The sequence below is a fragment of the Bactrocera dorsalis genome, chromosome 3 (assembly GCF_023373825.1).
Source record: "Bactrocera dorsalis isolate Fly_Bdor chromosome 3, ASM2337382v1, whole genome shotgun sequence".
Classification (NCBI taxonomy): Eukaryota; Metazoa; Arthropoda; class Insecta; order Diptera; family Tephritidae; genus Bactrocera; species Bactrocera dorsalis.
The window spans coordinates 50,975,051-51,000,823 of NC_064305.1; the positions used below are offsets into that span (position 1 = coordinate 50,975,051).

A 25,773-nucleotide genomic window follows, 5' to 3' on the forward strand; every position below is an offset into this window, starting at 1 on the left:
CGAAAGTAAGTTCGAAATTCGTAGAGTTGCGTTTACTGAATTCACTCGGAACGGAAAATTTTTAAGTTTAGCGGAATTTTTGTACGACAGGTTTGTGCTAACGAAGAAATAAATTTCCATATGTGAGAGTCATGATTGCTGCCAGGAAACTGAACATTGACATAACGTATTTTCATTTTATTGTCACATATCTGCAAAACATTGATTAAGATGTTTGAAATGCGAATTTGTCACCAAACTTACAATCATGGCATTGATACTAAAGTATCCTTTGCGGTTATAATAAAGAAACTTATCTTTAGTTGGGGCAACGATTTTAATATGTGTCCCGTCTACACATAAAAAAAAAAATCCTTTTTCGCTTCCCTTTTTTCAACATCACTTAAATCGAGGTTTATCCACTGAGGGCACAAATGAGACTGAAGCAATCCCAATACTTTTAAGATGCAACAAAATGTTGACTGGGCCATTGGAATATCGAAGTCTTTACCCACTCCATGCTGATAGCCTCCTTCAGCTAAAAACCGTAAAACTGAAGACAATCGATGAAGTAAAGATATAGACGACGATCTTGAAGAACTTGCATTCCTCTCTAGAACATCGAGGACATACGTAAAGGCCGCCTTATTTAAGCGATAGTTTTTAATAAACCTGTTTTAGAAAAATAATTTTAATAAAATTTAACAATGAATTTGTATGGATTTATGAACTGTACATTGTTTCGTCCACATCGAAAGGGTTACTCCTGTCCCTCAGTGATTTTCGGTGAATTTTTATATCACGCCGACTTCTCTCACGTTCTTCATCAAACAACATAATTGAAAACGTTAGCGAATACATATTTTTTGTTCGTAAAATCAATTTGAATATAAACGTTTCCACTTTTATTAATCCTAATTTTTATTTTTTCTTCTACACAGCTGATTTCGAAATGTCAAAATTCAAAATTAAGTCTGGCAACAAAAGTTTCGAATTCACATCAATTCAATGATAGCAAATTGTTCGTATTCGTAGCGGACATTCGTATTCGTAACTTTGCTGCGATGGATTGCGTGATAGGGCTGATTGTCTTATTTAATTTCCTTTTTTTATTATACATAGTATGTTCAATTAAGTTTTTCTCTGAACAAAAGTAACAAATATTTTAACGAATGCAAAAGTGAACAATAACAAGTTGCTTACACGTTTGTTAACCCGTCTTGCAGGGTTGCTCGAATGGCATTGGATATGATTACGCGTCTGCACTTTTTTGTAGCTTACGCGAATGTTTCTATTTTTACAAATGGTATATTGTATCTATGTATATGCATTTGTATGTAAATGAAAATATATTTATGTCTGCAAAGGGAAAGCAATTTCAAGAATATTTACAAACACATTGGTCATTTGAAACTAGTAGCTATTATATTCAAATGTTGCTGTTTGCATAGCACAATTCCTTATGGCAACATCAAATATTTTGCCTAAGTTCATATTCTATCTCATATATTTTTCTATTTTTGTAAATATTTTTATTAAATTATATTTTAATCCAAATTTCATTATTACTAAATTTTGTCCATTTCATTTCCTTCAAATTAATACTCTCCCGCTGCAATGCATAATATATGTATATAAATAATGAATATTTTGACATGAAATTGATAGATGTCACTAACCGAACTACCAACTTATAGGAAGAAAATTTACCGATTCGAAAAACACGCGAAGTATAATTTAAAAATTCACCTTTCAATTTGATAGTAGTATATAAATTTTCTTCCCATAATTCAATTTATTTTTATTTTTTGCTATTCTAATTGTCTTGCCTATTGACAAAGAATACAAAAGTTCGTTTAATTCCTTTATAGAGTGGTGTAATTCGTTAAGTTCCTTTATAGGGTGAAATAATTAATTTTCGAACTTGCGCTTTTCGATGTTTTCGAGTATGGAAATGTGAAGATGGGCAAAGTACCCGAGGTTATAAATCTTGAAGTTTCCAACGAGCTGCCTATGAAAATCTTGGAGAAATTAAACCGAAAGTTGTATTGGTCAGCGACAACGTAAAGTATAAAGCAGTGTTGCCCAAAGTGGGCGATAACGCCCCCTTGTGGGCGCTGGAGAAGAAAATGGGGGCGTTGTGTAGAGGCCTGGGGGGTTATTTGTAATTTTTTTTTTTGTTCTTGTGAACATCAACTAATATGAATTAAAAGATTGCTCAAACTCGGTTCAATATTTCTCTCCGCGTCGTTCATATATCTGTCCTATTTCACTGAATATAGAAAAAAATGAAAATCATGTCAATCGGTCGCTCCGTTTCATAACGGGGCATCTCGACAGGATGGAATTTATAGAATACTAACTGTCAAACGTATGTGGGCATTTGCTATCATAATATAATCATTTGCGCAAAGGTGTAGGGTAGGTAGGTTCGAGCTGATGTAGCGCATGAGCTCTTGAAAAATTTATTTTATCACTTGCGAAATGACGTCGGGTAGGTAGCTGATGTAGCGCACGTTTTGAGCTTTTGAACTCCTTAAATCTTTTATGTGGAAAATAAAAAAAAGGATCTTTATCCTTTCTTACAAATGTATTTCTGGGGAAAATAAGAAAAGAAGAAAGATCCTTTTTTACAAATGTATTTCTAGGAAAAATGAAAATCCCACAAACCCATCCTCGCCTTTGTGTCTTCTACGAGTATGTCTAAAAACATTTTCGAATGAAGCCTTCAAGAGTGCAAGATGTCCTTGGTGTACATTGCGTTATTCATAGACAACATTTAGTTGCTAGAAACTTAAGTGAAAAACTATTTCAATCACTGCAATATGTCATCAAAGCAGTCAATAAAATCCGCAACAGCTCTTTGAATTATAGATTATTTCATCAGCTTTGTGTTACGAATGACGAGGATTTCAATCGTTTTTTGTTTCATACTGAAGTTCGTTGGCTATCAAGAAGCAATTGTCTGACTCGATTCTACAACCTATTTGACTCTGTTATACTCGTAGAGTTCTTGGAAACTTAAGATACAGAATTTCAAGACAAGCTCATAACATCAAAGAATGATATAGCTTACATGATGTTAGATATCTTACTTTTACACTGCACGGATCCAAGAAAACGCTTTAAATGTTCAATTCAACAAGACAAGAAGATGTCGTTTATTCAAAAGTTAAAATGCTAGTGAAAGAATGTTCTGGTTTTAGGGTTTCTTACAATACTAAAAATCAGGGTTACTCAAAAATGTAAGTTGCTAAAGGGTTGCATTTCAACACGCCACCTCAACGAACATATTTGAGCATTACAAGTAAATATATTTAACTCAAGTTCAACATTTTAGAAAATTTTTCATGATTAGGTCTGGCTAGGTTCTTAGTGAATATGTCTGCAATCATATTACTAGTGCTGCAGTAATTAAGTTCGATTTCGCCACCTCGATAGATATTTCTTATAAAATGATATTTAATATCAATGTGTTTACTTCGAGCGTGGTATACGGGGTTCTTCACTAAATTCATCGCGCTTAAATTATCTCCGTTCACTATCATCGCATCCGGGCATTCGAGTTCCATTTCAGTTAATAGCTGCTTCAAGTAAATAGCTTCTTTAACAACGCATGCTAGCGGCATGTATTCGGCTTCTGTGCAGCTAAGTGCTACCGTCGTCTGCTTTTTACATTCGTATGAAAACACTCCTCCGGCTAACATAACTGCATACCCAGTATACGATTTCCGATCACCTGTGTCGCCACCCCAGTCGGAATCCACAAAACACTCAATTGGTTTACCGGTTTTGTTATACCTCAGTTGCATATCTTGTGTGGTGCATAAATACCTTAATATGCGCTTTGCTGCTGATAAGTGTTCTACATGTGGATCGTTGTTACGCTGTGCTAGCTTACAAACCGAGTGCAAGATATCAGGTCGCGTGCACACAGCTAGATACATAAGTGACCCAATGAGTGATTGATACTGCACCTGATCTGCTTTTTTACAATTCTGGTCATTACACACAACTTGGTGTCCTGGATCTAAAGGAATGGCGATCGGTCGACAATTTTCCATTTGGTACTCGCGCAATAACCTTTTAATATGTCCCTTCTGACTAATAGCAATAGCTCCAGTTTCACCATCTCTCTCAACCTCCATGCTTAAAAAGTGCTGGACTTGACCCTTGTCCACAACTTCAACTTTATTTGATATCATATCCTTTATATGTTTTAAGTGACTGTAATCCGAGCTGGCAATCAGTAAGTCATCAACATAAACGGCTATAATATTCAACTGCTTGCCCCTGTGCATAACATATACGCACGGTTCACACTCACACTGTTTGAATCCTATCTGCTTCAATATGGAATCTAATTTCATATTCCATTGGCGACCGGATTGCTTAAGGCCATATAAAGCTTTCTTTAACTTTAAGCAATGATCAGGATAACGCTTATCCACAAACATTTCGGGTTGATTCATATAAATATCTTCAGACAAATCGCTATTCAAATAAGCGGTGGATACATCCATTTGATGTAAGTGCAAACGGTATTCCGCTGCTATCGCAAAAATCATTCGAATGGTATTGTAACGTACGACGGGTGAAAAAGTCTCGGTATAGTTTACACCGTAAATTTGCGAACACCCTTTCGCAACCAACCTCGCTTTAAACCGTTCTACATTTCCATCCTTATTTCTTTTGATCGCGAACACCCATTTATTACGCACTGGTTTTTGCCCTCTTGGTAACTTCACAAGTTCCCAAGTCTTGTTCTTCAATAACGATTCGTATTCAACTTTCATTGCATTGTACCAATCGCCAGAAAGTTCACTTGATAACGCCTCACCTACTGTATCAGGTACTTTAATATTGTCATACGTCAACAAGCTTAAGTAATTATGCTGTTTTTTCGGCCTACCGCATCCACCAGTACGAATTAATCTAGGTCTACCTGGCCCACGTTTAAGCGGAGTTGGTTCATCTTCAGCAGACTCGAAATCGTCATCACTTTTCTCTGGCTGCATGCCACCATCATCTACAACTTCATCTTCGTTCGCGTTATCGTTTGCCTCATCAACTTGAATGACAGGTACCTGAGCCATCTGCTCATCATCGGAAACGTGTATCGGATTCAATACGTCTAAAATTGCCTCATGCTGTTGCTTGTGTTGCGTTTGTTCGATGAAGTATACATCCCTACTAATAATTAAACGCTTTGCTTCTTTATCGTACAATCTATACGCCTTTGAGGTGTCAGAATATCCTACCATAACATATTCTTTACCCTTTGGCTTGAATTTGTCTCGCTGCCGTTTATCAAGTGCCACTGCAAATGATCCAAACGCTCTTAAATGCGCCACCGTTGGCTTATGCCCATGCCATGCTTCATAAGGCGTTACACTATCTAACGCTTTGGTTGGAGAACGATTCCTCAAATACGCGGACGTAGATACCGCTTCACCCCATAACGACTGTTCGAGACCTGCACCCAGCAACATACACCTTGCCATTTCAAGTAGAGTGCGATTTAACCTCTCAGCAGCACCATTTTGCTGTGGCGTATACGGGACTGTAAGTTGCCGTAAAATGCCATTCGCTTTTAAATATTCATCAAAAATATTGTTAACAAACTCTGTCCCATTGTCGCTTCTTAATATCTTTAACTTCTCCCCAGTTTGACGCTCTGCCATTGCTTTAAATTCCTTGAATTTTTCGAACACCTCGCTTTTGTGCCGTAAAAAATACACGAATATATAGCGCGTTTTATCATCCATGAAGGTTAAGAAGTATCGGGCTCCACCGATCGATGCAACACTCACCGGACCGCAAACATCAGTATGCACCACCCCCAATACATCGGCTGCATAATTTTGTGAGCTACTGTATGGCCGCTGAGTGCATTTACTCGACATGCACAAAGCGCAGTTGATATCAGTCGGTATGTTAATCGGAAGTCCAAACACCATCTGCTTATTACTAAGCTGCCGTAAACTTGCGAAATTCAGATGGCCAAATCTATTATGCCACTTCATCACGTCGTCAGCAATTTTCCTCGCAAAGAACAATTTATTTTTATTTATTTCAATTAAATATAAATCTCTGACCTTTTGTGCACATAATATTATTCCTCCGTGCTTGTTGAAGATCTTCGCCGTGTTTCCCTTGAATTGGACAATGTAGCCACTGTTAACTGCTCTGGCAACTGACACAAAGTTGCACTGTAGACCCGGCACGAACAAAACATCTACGAGAGTCACATCAAACTCGTTTGTTCTCAATCGAACAACACCTCTGCCTTTTGCTAATATTTTGTGTTCCGCCGCTAACATAATTGATTCTTCACACGGCTCGAACTCATCAAACATGTTGCGGTTACAACATAAGTGTGAAGAAGCGCCGCTGTCAACGCACCAAACATCGTTGTGTAAAATTCTGCTACTAACAGCAGCAAACAGTCCGTTTCTTGTTACATTTTGATGCGAAGATTTTTCTCGATCTTTTTCTTTACATTGTGCGGCGAAATGACCTTTTTTGCCACAACTGTAACATTTTAAATTTGATTTTTTGCTATTGTCATTGCGTTTGCTTGCGGTACTTGCGCTGTCGTTCGATTTTGCATGTTCAGAATATTTTTTTCTTGCGTTTGTGTTTGCGTGTGCCACGAAAGCTTGCACGCTACCCTCGGTATGCTCAGACTGGCATGTTTTACGTCGCTCGCCTTCTTCTATTAACTTAATTTTAACCGCAGTGAGATTTGGTAGCTCATCGCGAGACTCCAAAGCAACCACCAAACTCTCAAATGATTTCGGCAGACTCGCAAGAAGCATAATAACGAATAAATCATCCTGGAGACACACTCCAATTTCAGCAAGCTTCTCTGCGACTGCCGTGAACTTGCAAACGTATTGCTGGACACACTCACCGTCATTCATTCGAATTCCAAGTAACTGTTTGAACAAAGTTACCTTTCTCACAGGCCCTTTTGGTCTATGCACTTCTTGTAGACATTTCCACGCCTCATTCGCCGATTTGCAGTTTTTAATGTGGCTTATCTGCATAGGCGTAATGCTGAGGATTATTGTCGCTTTTGCCTTATCATCTTTTGCCTTCCACAGCAACACAGCTTTTGCATCGGCATCTTCTTTTGGAGCGGGCAATTCTCCGCACGTAACAGGCCACAACTCTTGATGGACAAGCACACTTTGTAGCTGCAAGTTCCATGAGTCATAATTGGACTCATCCAATTTTTCTATGTTGAAAAGCGACGAACTCATATTTTATTAATTACTAAACGCGATTTACTAGGTTCCCAGGAATTTGCACCTGGGCCCATAACCTGTTAGATATCTTACTTTTGCACTGCACGGATCCAAGAAAAACGCTTTGAAAATGTTCAATTCAACAAGACAAGAAGATGTCGTTTATTCAAAAGTTAAAATGCTAGTGAAAGAATGTTCTGGTTTTAGGGTTTCTTACAATACTAAAAATCAGGGTTACTCAAAAATGTAAGTTGCTAAAGGGTTGCATTTCAACACATGACAGACCTGTATAAATTGTGCAACGACATGAATCTCCAACTGCAAGGCGATAAACTAAATTTAATTAAAACAAAAAACGTCGTTGCTGCTTTCGCAGCCAAACTGCTTCTACACAAAAAGAATCTGGGCAGACGTGAGTTTCACAATTTTCCGAATTTATCAGTATCATGCAGTAATGACGAATTGTTTGCCTACTGCCAACATTTGGAAAACCTCCGCATTGACTTCACCGAACGATACCAGGACATTTTGAACTTGGAAATACCAGACTGGGTATTGGATCTGTGTTCAAATGTCAACACAGCAATGTCACTTCAGCTGGAAGAAGAACTTATAGAATTGACAACAAACGAGGAAATAAAAATCAAGTTCAAAAATGGTTACCAAGAATTTTGGATTGTGGTCAATCGTTCAACGATTCTTGATAGCATTCCCATCGTCATATTTGTGTGAACGTAGATTTAGTGCTGTGACAACACTGCTTACTAAAAATAAAAATCGTTTGCTTGTTACCGAACGTGGCGACTTGCGACTGTTCTTGAGTAAATTGGAACCTGATATTAACAAACTTATTAACAGCATCAGATTCATACTTCACAGTAGTTTTTATATATGGATCGATTATTTCAGTTTTATTTTTAATAAAATAGTCTCTGTTTTAAAACTATAAAGTTGTGTTTCAATAATCATTCTTATTGGCAGGTGGAGCCCGTAAGAGTTAACTTGAGACCTAAGCGCCGTTGTATGTTACCTACTGCGCTCAGGTTTCAAGTTGCTGGTTATAGTAAAAGTTTCGTTTAGAATTCTCCGTTAATATACATATATAGGTCACAATAATTAATTTGAAGTTATAGTGGTTTTTAAATAGGTGAAAAAAGGAAGGCGCTAAAAAAATATTTATTCTCAAAGTGGGCGGTAGACAAAATAAGTTTGGGAACCACTGGTATAAAGGGTCAGGATTGAGAAGTCATGGCTATGAAGTGTTGAACACATAGAGAGCGACACGACATGGCAGCACGACAGTGAACTGTAAATGGTGTCGTGAATCCTCCTACATAAACATTTGTAAGAAGGCAGCGATATAACGACATGGCAGTGGCATGTGCACAAGACAACACAGCATTTACACAATTTCGTTGTGGCCATACTAATACCTTGCACTTCAATGCAATTTTAATGTTTTGCTCAAAGTGAAATTTTTATGCAAAAAATAAGTAAATAGGTAAATTTATTTGTTTTAAATTATCAATTGTTATTACAAATGGTATAATTCAGCTATTTTATACTTTTATTTGTAAAATAACGTCAGGCTTGTTAGAGCTTTGAATAATTTTACATTTAACATATTAGTTGCATCAGCACTCTACCTCATCTCTCTACTGTCGTTGGCAAATATAAAAATATATTGAAGTTAGCGAGAGCGACAATTGTCGGCCTGCAGTCGTGTAGTGGTGCAGCTGTCAAAATAACTGTGGCCATAAGAACGTGTGTATTTTAATATTTGACAGACGTCGATTGCAGTCTGTCGCACTCAATGTGTTCAGCACATAAAGAGAAGAAGTTGTATAATAAAATAACGAGTAATAAGCGTTAAGTTATTTGAATAAGAAATATATATATGTAAGTATAGTCACAAACAGGGATTTTTATTTAACAATCCAGTGACCGAACTCAAGAGTAAGTTCCAAGGTACAATTCCGGTTCAATATCGCCGATATCGACTCATATCGTATTAAACACTCAGCGATGTCATTTCCTTCAACGTTTATTAAATGTGGAAATGTAAGAATAGCTCCTGAAAACACTCACCGCCCGCCTTTATCACACGGCCACCGGGGAACAGCAGTAAAGGAAAAAATAATACTATATATTAGTTCAATTCGTTTGTTGAAGACAATTGATGATTGTTTCGCTCAGTGTACGTTGCACATATCCTCCCAATTGCATATCATTCTTCGTTGTATAGGACAGCTTTGAGGCTTCATCACCCACCATCAGCTCAAGTAAAAGTTTTGTTGTGCAACGCCAATAATGGAAGCATTTAGTAAACGAAGCATGCCAAACAAAATAACACTTTAACGGGAACCAGGGACAGATCAAAATTAAGTTATCGTAAGGAGAACTGTTTTATTAGACAAGATATGTTCACAAAATTTAGCACGGTTTTAGTCAACGATACAATCTCCGAAGAAATCATTAATGTGCACATTTAGAAGTCTTTAAACTGCTAAGGCCGACTCATGAGATGATGTCATTGTCCGTGCCTCCGTACTATATAACAGGACGGGAATGATGAGAGACTTCGTTCGTCTAGACAGGATTTTACTTTTCAATTGCTTGCCTGTTGGCAAGAGTGATTCTGTGATGGATTGCAAAGTTGATATTTTTGTTGGTGTTGATACTGGTTCCAAGATAGACGAAATTAACAGTAACGCGTGAGCCAAGTCGCGATGGCTATTACTATTTTTTTAGTGTCAGGAAGCATTTCGCCTTGTTCTCGTTCACAACCAAACCTAAACGCTTCGCTTCCTAATACAGTTTAAAAAAGATGATATCAATATCATCGGCGTATGCCAACAGCTGTACACCCTCATAGAATATTGTACTTTCTCTATTTGAATAGCTCGTATTAGTAATAGATTGAAGAAGTCACCCGATGTGGATTATCCTTTTCTGAAACCACGATTGGTATCGAACGGCTCGAAGAGGTCCTTCCCAATCCTGACGGAGATTTTGGTATTGCTCAACGTCAGCTTACACACCCACATTAACTTTGCGGGGATACAAAGTTCAGACATAACAGCATAAAGGCAGTTCCTTTCCATGCAGTCTTATGCGGCTTTGGAATCGACGAAAAGATGGCGGGTGTTTTCCAAGATTTGGCGCAAGGTAAAATCTGGTCGATGGTAGATTTTCCACGTCCAAAGCTTGATTAGTAAACGTCAATCACTTTGTTGACGATGGGCTTCAGTCCTTACACAGGATATTAAGGAGGCTTATCCCACGGTAATTGACGAAATTGTGGGGTCACCTTTTTAGGGATTGGGCACAGCACACTTAGGTTCAAATCGTCAGACATGCTTTCATCCGACCATATCTTGTCACAGTAAAATATGCCGAAAATGCTGTTTTCGATTTTCCACCTTCGATAGGGCACCAAACAAAAGCTGTTCCAAAAAAGTTAAGAAATTAGTTTTACAAACAAGCCTTACTATACAGCTGTTCAAATATATAACGGTAAAGCGGTTAATTTTGGCTGCGGAAAAATTCAATAAGATCAGTTGTTGTCGGCAAAAATAAATACTTAGTGAACCGCCCAATACAAATGTATATCTTTTATTTCATGAGGGCAATCGAAAAAACATTCTTCTTCTTTACTAGCTTAAAAACCGCTTACGCTGATATAGCCAAGTTAACAACTGTAGGCCAGTCATTTCTTCTTTTCGCAAGGTGGTGCCACTTGGAGATTTCAAGCGAAGTCAGTTCCTACACCAACTGGTCTTTCCTTTTCTTCCCCCGATGGGTTCTGCGTCGAATACTTTCAGATCTGGAGTTTTTTCGTCCAATCGGACGACATGACCTCGACAGCGTAGCCGCTGTCTGTTAATTCGCTGAACTATGTTAATGTCGTCGTATATCTCACACAGCTCATCGTTCCATCGAATGCGATATTTCCCGTAGCCAACGCGCAAAAACCATAAAGTTTTACATAAAACAAAAACAGTTTGGAATATAAATGAAATTCTTTATTTCTCTGAAAGTACTTACATTCTACTGCATAGTCACGACAGGCACGATAACAGAAGTTCAAACGCTGAACCCAATTTTCGACGGTTTTCAAACATAAATCTCCGATCCTGCTGCAACTTCACGTTCGATATTCGTACAAAGTTCATCAATCGTCGCTGACTTGTTGGAATAGACCATAGACTTGATGGGGTTCCACAGGAATAGTCTAACGGCGTAAAATCGCACGACCGATGCGGTCAATTGACTGGGCCATTTCGTGAGATAACATGTTCACAAACTTGGTTTTCAATCATCACGGAAGAAGTATGGTCCAATGACGCCACCGGCCCATAAACCGCACAAAACCGTAATTTTTACGAGATTCGTTTTTGTTTCATTTAAAAAAAATTTGTAGCGCTTTTATTGAAAAACCCGCTATTAAAGTTGAGGCCACTGACTGTGAATTTCGGTGAAATTATGAAATTGAATGAGCTTATGAACTATAATTAAGTTAATAAAATAATAAATATGATATCAATATGGAGGATGGAGGAAGAGAATACCCCTATTAGGTTCGGATTGGAGCTTATTTATACTATGTTCAGACCGAAAATTTCAAAGATTAGATTACATTTAAGCATTTCATAATCCAACAGTGTTCTCACTGCCGTTAGAAAGATCAAAAAACAGCTGTTATTGTCATTCAAGAATTCACATCGCTTAATATTTATCAAAAGAAAAGATTGTCATATAGTATTTTGAAATAAAAGCCGTCTTTTTTTAATATTTTCCATATAATAGAAATAATGGATGCATTTTTTCATTTGCTTGGTCGATTTTCAGGTGAAATTAGATTCATTGTTTTAAAAAAATTTGTTTGTTTACATTTTTTTCCCTTTGTAGTGTCGAAATCAGCTGTGATAATGTAATAGTTTTCCAGTGCTGACTAGTAGATTGCGCAAAATCAGAGTCGCACGGACAGATTTAGCGTGGATCAGTTTCAAATCATTTCAATGAAGTGATTTTGAACTGTCATTTTTGTATGGCGAAATCTTGATAAATTTTTAAGATTAGTGGGATAATCCATTCAACAGCCGAAATCGTGTGATTAAGTGTCGGTCTGAACATAGTATTAAGGATATTGAGTAATGTTCAAATTAATAGGGGTATTCTCTTGCTCTTGCAAAACCTGGTGCACGGTGCAAGAATTGCAGATTTACAACGGCACAACAACAAACACACGCAGAAAAATATTTGCAAGGGCTGTAAAATATGTCAGACCAAAACCCATGTATATTTGCGTGCAATGTCACTTTATTTTTGCGTGACCAATTTTTTGCAAGCCTGTTGTAGTTGCCATTTTACATAAAGTCATATTTTGACGTTAAATTGTTGAGGAAGGTAAGTTTTAAATAGATTTTATAATTTTTATTCAAATTACAAAGATTTGTTACAGTTTTTTTTGTTAAAAATGTATGCAGAAGGTGCGCCAATTCACAATAGCCATGCACAATAGTCATTTACAATAAATTGACTGAATCGGTCGCTCATATATCACTAGATTCTGCAATGGGTGCTCTCGTCCCCTTGTATATTTCGGTGTAGTATTTTTGCAATCTGCATTCTTGCAAGAGCAAGAGAATACCCCTAATATGTTAAAATTTAAATTATTTTAGCGATTGGAAAACAGCCGCAATTCGAAAACACAGCTATTTTCTTTTTAATGCAAACATAATTAATATATGATCTGGTAACACTACGTGTTATGTCAAATTTTTTGTTTTCTTTTTCAAGTGCATCAATTGGATTGAATATAATTGAGAAATTGTTTATAGGAAGAATACGAAATTGCCATCAAAGTGAGTAAATTTCATACTTATAACAATTAATTATTATAGTTCTATCTTGTTTGCTTGTAAAAATATAAAATATAAACGGTAATAATACTTCAAAATGCTAAATCGTTAGACGAAAATCCGTCAAGTCGATAAAAATACAAATATGATTGCAAAAACAATGCACTTACTACATTGCAGGAGATATTATTGTTATAGTTTTCTTTCGTTATCTCTTGATAATTCAGCTAAATGTTATAAAATTAATTAAAAAAATATAAATAATGTGAGTATAAAAAAGTTGTGCACTAAGCATTTTTGAATTTGCTAACTAACAAAACAACTATCAATTAGATTCCAAAAAGGAGTGTTTTATCCTTGTTGTATTTTATTTAAAACAAAAAAATTCAATTTTTGATTTTAAGAAGTTATGTTAGTTAGTTAGTTAATATGCCAAAATTGTTAAATTGAAAAAGAACTTTTGTTTTGGAACCGATACAACGACATAGCTCAATTTTCTCATTTGATTTCAGCTTTTAGGCGGAAGTTCCGTTAAATCATGCCTGTCGTACTAATTACCATTAGGCCGTGCTTGTATTTGACCTAATTATATTTCGGCAGTATTCTTTAAAACTCTTTGTAAAATGTTTTATAACTGTGCAACAAATTTTTCATACCTACACTTTTCGTAAGTGAATAGAAGTGAAGGAGTATAGCCAACATACCATACTATATATACGACATACTCTAAATATGTTCATACTGTATAATATAAAATTACTATTAATTATTTTTATTATAAATGTGTGTATATATGATTCATTGTATCATATGCATACATAAAGATATTAGAAAAGACGTAGGATATTTGATATAAAAAAAAAAGAAAACCTTGTATATATTTTTAACGGATTGAACAAAATCACTTTTGGCTGATTATATTATTTGTAAAAAATTTTGAAAAATGAAAATAAAAAAACATATACATTTTTCAAAACATGCCACGGAAGCATAAATCAAATTCGTTCAGGATATTAGTGGGATAGAAACGTAAGGACATTGGAGAGACGCATTATTATTGCAAATATGCCGGCTAGATAGGATTGGTATCTCTTTAACGATACTGAATTACAATGTGATTCGTCAATTGAATATTTTATTAATTTTTTAATTATTATAGTCTCAATAGATGGTAAAGTTTCACTTCCATGCCTTGGTTAACCAGAAGAACCTTTAAAAATACTGAAGTGTTACAAATGAGTCAAGCAATTTATAAGTAAGATCAAAAAGTGTAACCCTTGCTTTCATGTGACGCTCTTTGGAGTGCCTGAAGTCATAAAAGTGTCAGTTTTTTCACCAATATTTGATGAATGTATGTATTGGAAAAGTTGTAAAAAGTTAAAAAACGTTTTATTTTGGGTTTTTTTTGGAACTTCGTAGACACATGTTTCGAATTTGGAGGCTAACGGTAAAATAACCTTTATAATTATGTCTCAATCTATCGAAAAAAATTCCCTCCAGAAAAGATAAAATAAAAATAAAAATTAATTGTTTTAATTATAATAACTGGGTTTTAACCACTTATTTTATAAACATTTGTTTATGAATCAAAAATTTTGACTCAAAATTCGCAATTATTTTTAAATGACTACCAAAAGCCTAATTTTGGGCATATTCATTAGTTAATATTCAGGCTTATAGATTAAAAAGCCTTTCATTTTTTGTTTCAAATAAGCCATCGTCGGCTGGAATCGTCGAGGAAACACGAGCCCATTTCTTCAGAACATGTTCTACTCAACATTTTTAGTTTCAAAATTATATTAGACTATAGAAATATATGTGTTAATAAATAATAAGAAACTTAAAGCACCATCTGTTTACTGGTCTTAGGAAAAACACCTAAGTAACAGGCCGTCACGTGGGATAGCTCCAAACGTATGGTAAGAGTTCACAGTTTTAGGTTACCACGGCATGCTTAGTTCTACTTTAAATGGTTGTTCATATTTTTTCTTTATGGCATATTATTTCATCACGCTCCGTTGTAAATTCACATACTATATATTTCATCATAAGTATTTACATATGTATGTGTGTTTACCTTAATAAGCGTATTTCTGCAACTTGAACTTTGTTGCATCATTATTCAGCATACAATGATATATAAACGATGCACTAGAATGCCGGCCTTTTCAGTTTGCAATCAACCGCACAATGAGTACTACCTTTACGTCAGTTGATAGCAATTTGTTGTTGAATTTCGATTTTGGGTGAGATTTTGCAGTCATATAGGGATATTGTATATTTCAAAAATTTAAAACTTATATATATATTACTTGGAACAAATATTTACATAGCATATTCATATTATTTCCGGTCATTTATATTTTTAATAACAGATAAACCTTATAAAAAGTTTGTAACAAGGCAATGCAGTTGGATGAGTTCAATGTCTACAGTTTTTCTAGGAAAAAATAAAAGTCGAATATAACTTCGAAATAATTTAGGCAACTATGAGTGGAAGCAGTCCTCTAACACAAGAAGATGACAGCAGTGCTGTTATTAATGAGTTCCAGCGTCTGCATAGTCCTAAAGTTGATTATTCTAGTATTTGTGGAAAGAAAGTCTTGGTAAGTCCAACAGAAGTACAGTTCGAACTGCTAAAAAAGAGGCTAGAAGAGCGCACAGAAGACTGTCGTGGTGAAACAATATATGAAATCGGTATAGGGGAAGGTAAAATTGAATATTTATGATTTAAGTCTAGTTGTCGTATCATAATATCGTTACGGTTATGCAGATGGCAGCGACAATGGCTTGGATGAGGACGAGTATCGCGCTTCGGTCGCTACATTGCAATCGTTAGCCACAACAATCGATTCTGATGTAGTGTTACTGAGGCAGAGAAAAGTTGAAAAGGGATTAGCAGGCCAGTATTTGATAAGGAAACGTGTCGATACTTCAGATTTCATGGAAATTCGGTAGTAAAACAAATATAAAAATTTATATATGTACATATATATACATTAGCGTGTCCGTTATTTCCCAAGATATTATTTTTTTGCTGAAGCTCTTTGAATCTTTGGTTTATTTCTTTTGGTTGGTTTGTTTTGAACATAAAAAAATAATGCGAAAGATAAAAGAAGTTAAAATAAAATAGGCACGATTTAAATCAAAAATAAAGAGCTTGTTTACGTTGCATAACTTTTTTAAAGCGGAATTCAAAACTTTAAGGGGCCTAATAAGTAAAAAAACAAAAACAACTTGGGAGAAATGACAGACACTACCGTACATGTATTGATTTGTATTTAAACAACTATTTTGAACTTTTGTTTAGTGTTGCTGTGGTTGGAAACGTGGATGCAGGAAAATCTACTTTGCTAGGAGTTCTAACGCATGGTGAATTAGATAATGGGCGTGGGCATGCTCGCCAACGATTATTTCGGCACAAACACGAAATGGAAACTGGACGCACTAGTTCTGTGGGGAATGATATATTAGGTAGGCTAACTATTAACATCATCAAATTACGTCTATGCGATCTGCTTACTCTATTTAGAAAAAAGTTTATTTTATAGCTTAAGGTTCAGAGGCACGAAAAAATGAGAATTTTCAGTATTTTTTGCTATTAAATCTTGTTATTTTACAAAAGTAGTAATATGGCATTATTATATGTAAAATGTGTTGACTTGAAGTCACGAAAATTTAAAAAAAAATTTAATTTCCAAAGTTATAGTTGTTTGTGTTGAAGCTGTTCCAAAAAGGTACTTACGGTGACAACCATAAGTCCTTGGGGATTCATCTAAAATCAATCGGACAAACAAAATTAGTTTTATAAATACACAAACTCGGGCCAGATCGGAGGATTTTTTTGTTTTCAAAAATTAACAAAATGGCGGCCTCAGCAATTTTTTTTCTAAATTTTTGGGAAGAAATCAACAGTTAAATGGTCTTAAAAAATCGAAATTAAAATTGTCACCAGTTCAAAAAAACGACGAGAAAAACGCGTTTAAAGTTTCACACTAGCGCTTGGAAGTGCTCGAGCTCTCTTTGTTATTTGTCGAATAACTCAAAAACTAATTATCGGATCAACGTGAAATTTTCAGAGAATATTTTTAAGACATTATAGTTAACGAAAATGCAAAAAAAAAATTATTATTTGAAAATTCTGACTACTCCTAACGCCTTAAGCGAGTGTTTGATGAATTACTATACTTTATTCTATAGGATTCGATAGTGTTGGGAATGTAGTTAACAAGCCTGATCATGGCACTCTTGACTGGGTTAAGATTTGTGAAAAATCCGCCAAAGTTATTACTTTTATTGATTTGGCGGGGCATGAACGCTATTTGAAAACGACAGTATTTGGTATGACAGGACATGCCCCGGATTTTGGAATGCTAATGGTAATTCATCTAATAGTAATTTGCTGAGCTTTCAGTTTTATTTTATTCTTTCAGATTGGCGCCAATGCTGGTATTGTTGGTATGACAAAAGAGCATTTGGGATTGGCATTAGCATTGTCGGTACCAGTATTTGTGGTCGTTACAAAAATTGATATGTGCCCTCCTAATGTTTTACAAGATAACTTAAAATTGCTTTTTAAAATATTAAAGTCCCAGGGTTGTCGTAAAGTACCAGTTATGGTAAAAAGTCCAGATGATGTTGTGTTAAGTGCCACAAACTTTGTTTCTCAGCGTTTGTGTCCAATTTTTCAAGTCTCCAATGTTACTGGAGAAAATTTGGAGTTACTAAAAATGTTTTTAAATTTGTTAACAACCCGAATGGCCGGACAAGACAACTTGCCCGCAGAGTTTCAAATTGATGACACCTATTCAGTGCCTGGTGTGGGCACAGTGGTTTCTGGAACTTGCCTTCAAGGTCTAATAAAACTGAATGATACCCTTATGCTTGGACCGGACGCATTGGGAAATTTTATACCGATTGCTGTAAAAAGCATCCATCGCAAACGAATGAATGTTAAAGAAGTGCGTGGGGGTCAAACTGCTAGTTTTGCATTAAAGAAGATAAAAAGATCTCAAATACGTAAAGGAATGGTAATGAAAATGATCTGATAATGTTTGTGTTATGCTGCTAACCTAAATCTTTCAGGTAATGGTTAGTCCAGAATTAAAGCCTCAAGCATGCTGGGAGTTCGAAGGGGAAATTCTAGTTCTTCATCATCCTACAACTATATCTTCCCGTTATCAAGCCATGGTACACTGCGGAAGTATTCGACAAACAGCATCCATCATCAATATGTCTAAGGATTGTCTACGTACTGGCGACAAAGCTCATGTAAAGTTTCGTTTCATTAAACATCCAGAGTACATTCGAGTTGGGCAAAGAATGGTTTTTCGAGAAGGTCGTACTAAAGCAGTGGGGAACGTTTTGAAACCAATAACAAATTCGGTTGCTTTACAACATCGATCTAAACCGAATAAAATGCAAGGGCGCGGTCAAAGTCATAGCCAAACCAATTCAAACGCAGAACCACAAAATCAAAATCAAAACCCCAATGTTCAAGCGGCAATATTAAAAAATGGGAAGCAATTGCAACCAACGGATATAGAAATAAATGAGATAAAACAAAGTTTTGATGGAGTGCTTGAGACTTGTGTTGATAAACGCGATATTCGTGGGTCAAAGCACCAGAAACGCAACTCTTCCCACGCTGCCATACCAGTAAGTGGGTTAAGTATGGGAAGCCCTTTAAGTGATTTACAGACCCAAGCCAACAGCTCACACATTGCTGTCAAAAAATAAAATTACCACTTCGGCTATTATTTGTATTAATTTATTTTTCTCTTCATTTCAAAGTCAATAAAGTGGATTACATTTTTTTCTTTTTCTTAAAGGCGATTGGATTTTAGAAATACAAACCTTTTTTATATAATTGTATGAAAACAAGAAAATTAAATTAAATTTGGTGAAATATGCGTTATTTTAAAGTATTTGGAAAAATTACAAGTTATGAATAAAAAAATATACCTTACTATCATATTTTTTTTGAATTACTACAAATGGTGCTTTGTAGCTGCAGAAAACGTTTCTTCTCCGATTAAAAATCCGTTTTGATAAGTTCCAATCAAATGTAAATTTCATTAGTTGTACAAATCAAGTGAAATTTTTGTTACGCATTGAATTTTGCGTTATTATTTTAAAATTTCTGAAAGGTAATGTAAAATTTTAAGTAACAAATGAAATATACCGTAAAATAAAAAAGAAAATATCAAGGTACTATGCCATTTTAATGAGGTACTCTGTTATATAGAATAATAACGATTGGCAATGATAGGCATAATTAATACTCGAAACGGTGACTGAGTTCTATCAGAATATAAAAAAGTGAGGGAAATGAAATTAAATTAAAGATAAGAGAAGTTGTTGATAATGTCAACGTGAAAGTTAAGTTTATTAGTTTAAGTCGCAAAATCTCACACTAGGTGTCCTTATCATCGTTCGAGTACAGTTAATGAGTAACTAGCTCAAAAGTATTATAGAACGCAACTTTTTACTTTCAACCTCGCATACACATGAATAAATATATAGTTATGGACAAAATAATAGGTGTGATATTAGTTGGTACTGTTTTTTCGACAAATGGTGTTGTAAATGATACTTTTTTATGCCGTTGTATTTTTACGACGAAGGCGAATGAACAGAGCGTCAGTATCAACAACTTGCATTATTATTTTGTTAATTTTTTGTTTGACTGACAAGTTATAATTGCTTCATTAAATTAGGTTGGCCAATAAAATAAGTGTATATAAGTATACTTGCAGCGGAAGTTGGACTAAAAGGTAATCTACCGGGGCGTACGAGATATTTTATTCAGTGATGAAGTTGAGATTGATTACGGAAATGATTGTAAATGTCCGGGATACACTTAAAATACCAAAGCCCAAAATTCCGACGCATAAAAATACCGACAAAATTTAAATCAAAATACCGACAAATCAGAGCACCGAAAAATTAAAACACCGACAAAAGAAAATGCTAACATGTGAAAAATATTTTATCTTGTCCGCACTTATTTCTATCGAAGCACAGAAAGAGAATTCTACTAAGGGTTATAATCCTCAGCGTGTTCGAGGCCGGAGGCCTCAGGGCCTCGAACGAACAATGCCACCTTCTTTTGATTTGTCGGTATTTTGGCAGTCGGGATTCTAAATTTCGAGATTTTGATTGTCGGCATTACGTTATACACCCATAATGGTGAGGGGATGTTTCTCAATGACCGCCTTTGAGTACAGACATATTTTGCAAAACATTATCCTACCATATTCTAAAGAAAACAAGATAACGACCCGAAACATACATCGAGGTCGGTATTAGTGGTTCAAGAATGTAAATAAGAGCTGCATGATCCCAACTCGATTGAAAACTTGCGGAATGATCTTAAGAAAACAATGACAGTATTTTCATTTCAAAGTGTGCATTTGTGCCGGAAAGCAGAGGAACTTTGGGATGATACCCCATTGCAAACCAACCAAAAATTAATTCAATCCATGCTGAATAAAATTGTATAACTTGTGAAATCAATGGATGATATACAAGTAATAACACTCATGGACGGAATAGAAGATAACTTAGAATTTTTGTTTTTATTTAGAAAAGATATTTTAAACACATTATTTTGACCAAAGCTATTTCTTTTTCTTAAACAAATTTCAGTTTTAATATTCGGAATGAAAGATTTCCCACATATGTATATGAGTTTAATAAAGTATAGCAAAGATATAGCTACAACAAAATTGTTTTAATTGCAAATATTTCAAAGTTATTAAGTGAAACCCGCTTACGCCTATTATTTTGCAAGTATACATATAATTGTTTATTAAAATGTTTGAATTTCTTTTAATTTTAATTATTTACATTTTGTTATAGTTAAACTTTGATCAGTTATGTGCTTTCAATACAGGCTTTACTTGGCTGTTATCCCACTGTAAAAATAAAATTATGCAGTGTTATTTAATATATTTTATTATAAGCAGTATCATTAAAAATTTCATTTTATTTAAACATTTCGTTAAGAATTTTATTTCTGTACCTACATAGATTTTCTAAAATGGTTTTTTCTTGATTTCGTTCTTCACGCCTTCAATTTCTTTCTTAAGATTGTTTTTGAAAATAGCCATGAATGACCTGTAAATATATAAAATCAAACCTTTGTCTCGAAAATTTTTAAACCTACTTAAAACGTTCTGGAGTCATGTCATGAATTCCACGTTCCTGAGCCATATTTTTAGTACGATACATTATGGATACAACCATTTGAGCAGCACGACGCATTGGATAACTCTCAGCCATCCGTTGAATTAACTGTTCATTATTAGCCAAATAACGTAGCAAGAATCGGAATACCATTGTGGATTACGTGGAAGTAATTTTTTAGAGCTGAATGTCTTTATATTTTCGAATAAGTTGTTGCTTAAGCTTTAATTGGTTTCGTAGAAGTTCTAATCGTTGAAGCTGCTCTTCTTTATTGTAGTCTATACCTTGCAACTGTTTTACTTCAGTTCTTGCAATGTCGAAACGTTTCTGCAATTCTATTATCTAATAACATAAATGTAAAATGCCGCATTTACAAATTGTCATAATACTCAATTTACTTACTTTTTGACTACACTCTTGGGATTCCCTTTGTTTGGTTGCGTTATCAAGGGGGTCCTTTTCAACACTGTTTATTTAAAAAAAAGGAACATAGGAGTAATTACATAATTTCGACAAATAAAATAAATAGAGAATACGAAAACAACGTTCCTGCACACCTATTATATTAAAAACAATGTCAAAATACTTGCCAGCGGATAATTTCGTATATGACAGGTAAAATCGCTCTCAAATTTGTGCTTTGGCCTGTTGCCGGCGATGTTGGATTGGAAGCTTGATCGGCTGCCGTATTGTTTTCGGAAGGATTTGATGTTTGTATAAGTCCGTCTGGTGTTAAAATAGGTTTTTTATCAACAGATTGCCCACTTGGAGATAATTCCATTTTTATATTGATCTTGCTGTAAATAATGCACTATTTTGTATATAAAACATATTTCAGCAAATTCACAACTTTTACAAAGAGCAATTTTGTTTTGATAACTGTGAGCACGAATGCCAGAATAGAAAAGAATTGACGATAAATTGCCAGAATCAAACAGACAGAGAAGTCCGTAGTTGCCACTTTAATTATGATTGCTAACAGTAAAGCCAATAAAGACTGCACATTGCTCATGTTTTGCAATTGATATCACCACCCTCGATATTGTGAGGTTTTCCGTATGGTGAGGTGATTTCAAAAGCACAAATGCTACAATTATGTCACAAATTTGTGATGTCTGAAAGTATGTCGGCTTTAGTATACCGTCCCAGGATTTCGGGAATAAAATGGGCATGGTCGGTTAAAGGAGGTCCAGATCAAGAATATATATAGTTATGTCCGCAGGAAGCTTATAGTTTTCGAGATATTCGCGTTTAAAGTTGAAAACAACCACTATTTGAGGAACCTATCTTCTCGATATAAAATTTGTTCTTCACTTGTATATCCACTAGCACTTCATTAATTCGTTTGTATGCATTTATTTTATATAATATGGTGCAAAAATAGCTTTTATTATACTTATATATATACTATAATACTATTACAATAAATATGTAACTGACGGCTTTTGTATATTTTACTTCCTTTTGCCTATGAATAAAAAGAAATATACATATTTAAGTTTAAAAAATTTGGACAAGATTTTATTTGTAAATATGTATGTATTATTTAATATATGTGCGAATTAAAATATATTTATGTTTAAATAATATGCTGTAATGCTGCAGCTGCTCCTAAGTTGTTCTATCACATTGTGAAATCCTAAAAATAAATTAAATTATTACATATGCACCAAATTTAATAAAAATTTCTGGTTGTCCATTTCTTTATTTTATCTTGTTTGTTTTTATAAAACAGTTGGTTCACACCAAAGTGCTTTTCAACTCATGTGGTGAGTGTTTTGTGCTTTTTTGTTGTGAGGTTTGAGCAAGAATAACCTCATAAAATTAACCTCACAAACCAGTTCTGAGGTTTTCTCAGAATATGGCTGCAAGTATTGTGATGAATACGGATGATAGAACAACATGAATTGACGATGAATCGTCAGAAACAACTAGACAGCGGAATTCGTTGTTGCCAGAATGTTCAAGTGGCGATTTTTTCGTCTTTATAATTAAATTAATAGAGCGTTAAATAGTTGGAATTAGAAATAATTCGAGCTGGTGTAGCGCATCGTTAAGCTCTTGAACCATTTACACTGTTTAGTGTCAAGGACACTGGATACATGAAACCTCGCCTTGTTTTCAAACGGCTCGGAGAGGCTCCTCTCGATCCAGACGGAGCTTTTGATATTGCTCAACGTCAGCTTACACAACCATTCCAAGGATACCAAGTTCAGACTTAGCGTCACAGAGGCAGTTCATTTTCGTTCTGACGAAGGCGAACAGGTGGTGTGTGTCGATTCTCCTTTCACGGTCTTTTCCAAGATTTGGCGCATGGTAAATATCTGGTCGGTTGTTGATTTGCTAGGTCTAAACCCACATTTATAAGATCCAAACAGTTTGATAACGGTGGCCTTTAGACTTTGTTGTTGTTATTTTAGTGGCTACCTAAAGATGGTAAGGATTAGCTAAGTTGTCGTCGAGGCACTCAACGACCCAAGAAACGTGCTATTTCGACGGGGTCGGGCAAAACGGAGAGAAGTATATCTATTCTGGATAGGTAGGAGTGCAAAATGCTACAGTATATTGAACGATAAGTGCGCAAGGGTCACTCTCGTTTCTCGCGGCAATTCGAGCTCTTCGCCAGCAATGGGTGGTGGTTTGACTCCAAGCTTCACTCGTTCACACATTACGCTCAATAAGGCTTTATATGCGATACTAAAGAAGCTTATCCCACGGCAATAGGAGCAGATGTAGGGTCCCCCGTTTTGTAAATCGGGCAGAGCATACTGAGGCTCCAATCATCAGCGAATCAGCGAAGAAGCTGATGTATGCACCTTTCGCTGTTTGCCGCCAAATGGATATTCCAAGTGTAGTCAGGTCCTTCTTCACCTGGTCTTCCCAACGGAGTGGAGGTCTCCCTCTACTTCTGCTTCGCCCGGCGAGCAGCTCAAAGCTGGAGTGATTTCATCCATTCGTCCGACATAACCTAGCCAGCGTAGCCGCTGTCTCTTAATTCGCTGAACTATATCAATGTCGTCGTATATCTCGTTTAGCTCATCGTTCCATCGAATGCGAAATTCGCCGATTCTAATGCGCAAAGAACCATAAATCTTCCACAGAATCTTTATCTCCAGCGTCCATGCCTGTGCACCATATAGCCGGACGAGGATGATGAGTGATTTATAGAGTTTGGTTTTTGTTCGTCGAGAGAGAACTTTACCAAACTTCTCAATTGCCTACTCAGTCCAAAGTATCACCAGAAGGCAAGAGTTAATGTGCGTTGGGTTTCGACGCTGACGCTGTTGTTGGTGTTAATACTAGTTCTAACATAGAATAAATTATCCACGACTTCGGAGTTATGAGTGTCAACAGTGACGTGGGAGCCAATTCGAGGGTGCGACGACTGTTTATTTGATATTTCGTCTTGCCCTCGTTCACTGCCAGACCATTTTGCTTCGCTTCCTTTACCAGTCTCGAGAAAGCAAAACTAACGGCACGGTTGTTGAGTTCAATGATATCAATATCATCGGCGCCACAATCTAATAATACAGGCAACAGGCAGGGAAGTCGTCATAAATACGCTCCAGCCGCTCATAAAAGGCATCTTTGGTGTTTCGTCGGGGCGTGAGCATAAGTATTATGTTGAGAAATTTCGCTCTAGTGGGCATTGCGGCTAGATGCTAATTCCCCGGTGTCTATGCCAGGACTCGACGATTGAGCCTCCCATCACAAATCCCACCCCCTTGTCCTGTCGCATTTCTGGATGGCGGTGATGTCAGCCATTACTTTTAAAAGGACATTAACCAGCTGGGCATAGTTATGGCAGTAAGGTGGAGCTAAATATCAACCCTTTGAATAAGACCATTATCCCTTTCACGACACGTAGGCTCCTGTCCGGCCCCAGGAGCCGATTAAGATTAAATATCTTGGTTTCACACTGAGTTCCACTCTGCGGTGAAAGCAGCATGTTGACCTGACCATGGTCGAAGATACTAAAGCATTAATGGTGTGCAATCGATTAACTGGTAAATCTTGGGGCTACAAGCCAAGGATTGCCAGGTGGTTGTACACCATGATCGTACAAACGCTTATCACAATAGGGTGGTGGCTTGTACCCCAAAAGCATCGTAGACTTCGGTAGGGCTCCAAATATCGAAGCGGCAACGACTTGCATGCATTTATCTGTCGGGTGCCGTGCGCACATGCCCGATGGTAGCACCTGAAGTCATGCTTGAACTCACACCACTTCACCTAGTAAACGGTTAGTTCAAATGACAGCAGAAGGGCTTGGCAGAGTTAAGGTAATCTCATCGTATCGTATGAACGACTTAAGTAATGGCTTTCGACTTTTCTCTCAAGGGATAGCATTACCAAAAAGGTTAACTTCACCAAGAAATTATAGGGTATCCTTAGCAGGAAGGCTGAATGGAATGATTCCACTGTTGACGATATCAGAGGTAAAATTTAATATCTCTGGCATAATTAGTTATTGATTTATTGCGATT

The 25,773-nt window shown here is 35.9% G+C and overlaps 3 protein-coding genes across 8 annotated transcripts in view; 1 reads left to right on the top strand and 2 right to left on the bottom strand.

Moving 5' to 3' along the window:
* The window catches only part of LOC105231168 (GTP-binding protein 1), a 261,542-nt gene extending 242,470 nt beyond the window's left edge, over positions 1–19,072 (top strand). Inside the window, exons 1-7 of one of the 5 annotated variants that reach the window (XM_011212317.4) lie at positions 12,954–13,099; positions 15,472–15,805; positions 15,870–16,050; positions 16,407–16,570; positions 17,297–17,475; positions 17,530–18,126; positions 18,182–19,072. In XM_011212317.4, coding sequence (XP_011210619.1) covers positions 15,586–15,805; positions 15,870–16,050; positions 16,407–16,570; positions 17,297–17,475; positions 17,530–18,126; positions 18,182–18,835 — 1,995 coding nt within the window. In that variant the 5' untranslated portion in view covers positions 12,954–13,099; positions 15,472–15,585 and the 3' untranslated portion in view covers positions 18,836–19,072. Of the gene's footprint in view, positions 1–12,953; positions 13,362–14,977; positions 15,016–15,161; positions 15,343–15,471; positions 15,806–15,869; positions 16,051–16,406; positions 16,571–17,296; positions 17,476–17,529; positions 18,127–18,181 lie in introns of those variants that run through there. The other 4 variants (XM_029553127.2, XM_049452878.1, XM_011212327.4 and 1 more) reach the window with 4 other exon arrangements.
* A 1,807-nt stretch (positions 19,073–20,879) lies between these two features.
* LOC105231154 (protein NCBP2AS2 homolog) lies at positions 20,880–21,439 on the bottom strand. 2 transcript variants are annotated; one of them, XM_019992367.3, is made up of 3 exons: positions 21,267–21,439; positions 21,127–21,217; positions 20,880–21,015 (listed from the first exon to the last, which is right to left on the bottom strand). In XM_019992367.3, the coding sequence occupies exons 1-2, from the start codon at positions 21,437–21,439 to the stop codon at positions 21,136–21,138; spliced, it is 255 nt and encodes an 84-aa protein (XP_019847926.1). In that variant the 3' UTR covers positions 20,880–21,015; positions 21,127–21,135. The 2 variants fall into 2 exon arrangements, with proteins under 2 accessions (XP_019847926.1, XP_029408988.1); XM_029553128.2 differs by having other exon boundaries at positions 21,123–21,217.
* On the bottom strand, positions 21,341–22,187 carry LOC105231158 (mediator of RNA polymerase II transcription subunit 9). The gene is made up of 3 exons (XM_019992365.3): positions 21,877–22,187; positions 21,689–21,752; positions 21,341–21,628 (listed from the first exon to the last, which is right to left on the bottom strand). The coding sequence occupies exons 1-3, from the start codon at positions 22,065–22,067 to the stop codon at positions 21,464–21,466; spliced, it is 420 nt and encodes a 139-aa protein (XP_019847924.1). The 5' UTR covers positions 22,068–22,187; the 3' UTR covers positions 21,341–21,463.
* Positions 22,188–25,773: the final 3,586 nt, after the last annotated feature.

Excerpts from the sequence above, each read along its gene's own strand:
- LOC105231154 (XM_019992367.3), bottom strand. The coding sequence starts at position 21,439 with ATGGTATTCCGATTCTTGCTACGTTATTTGGCTAATAATGAACAGTTA. Across the intron at positions 21,218-21,266 it reads ATGACTCCAGAACGTTTTAA|GTCATTCATGGCTATTTTCA; the intron begins GTAGGTTTAAAA and ends ATATATTTACAG.
- LOC105231158 (XM_019992365.3), bottom strand. The coding sequence starts at position 22,067 with ATGGAATTATCTCCAAGTGGGCAATCTGTTGATAAAAAACCTATTTTA. Across the intron at positions 21,753-21,876 it reads ATATACGAAATTATCCGCTG|TGTTGAAAAGGACCCCCTTG; the intron begins GCAAGTATTTTG and ends TTAAATAAACAG. Across the intron at positions 21,629-21,688 it reads CCCAAGAGTGTAGTCAAAAA|ATAATAGAATTGCAGAAACG; the intron begins GTAAGTAAATTG and ends TTATGTTATTAG.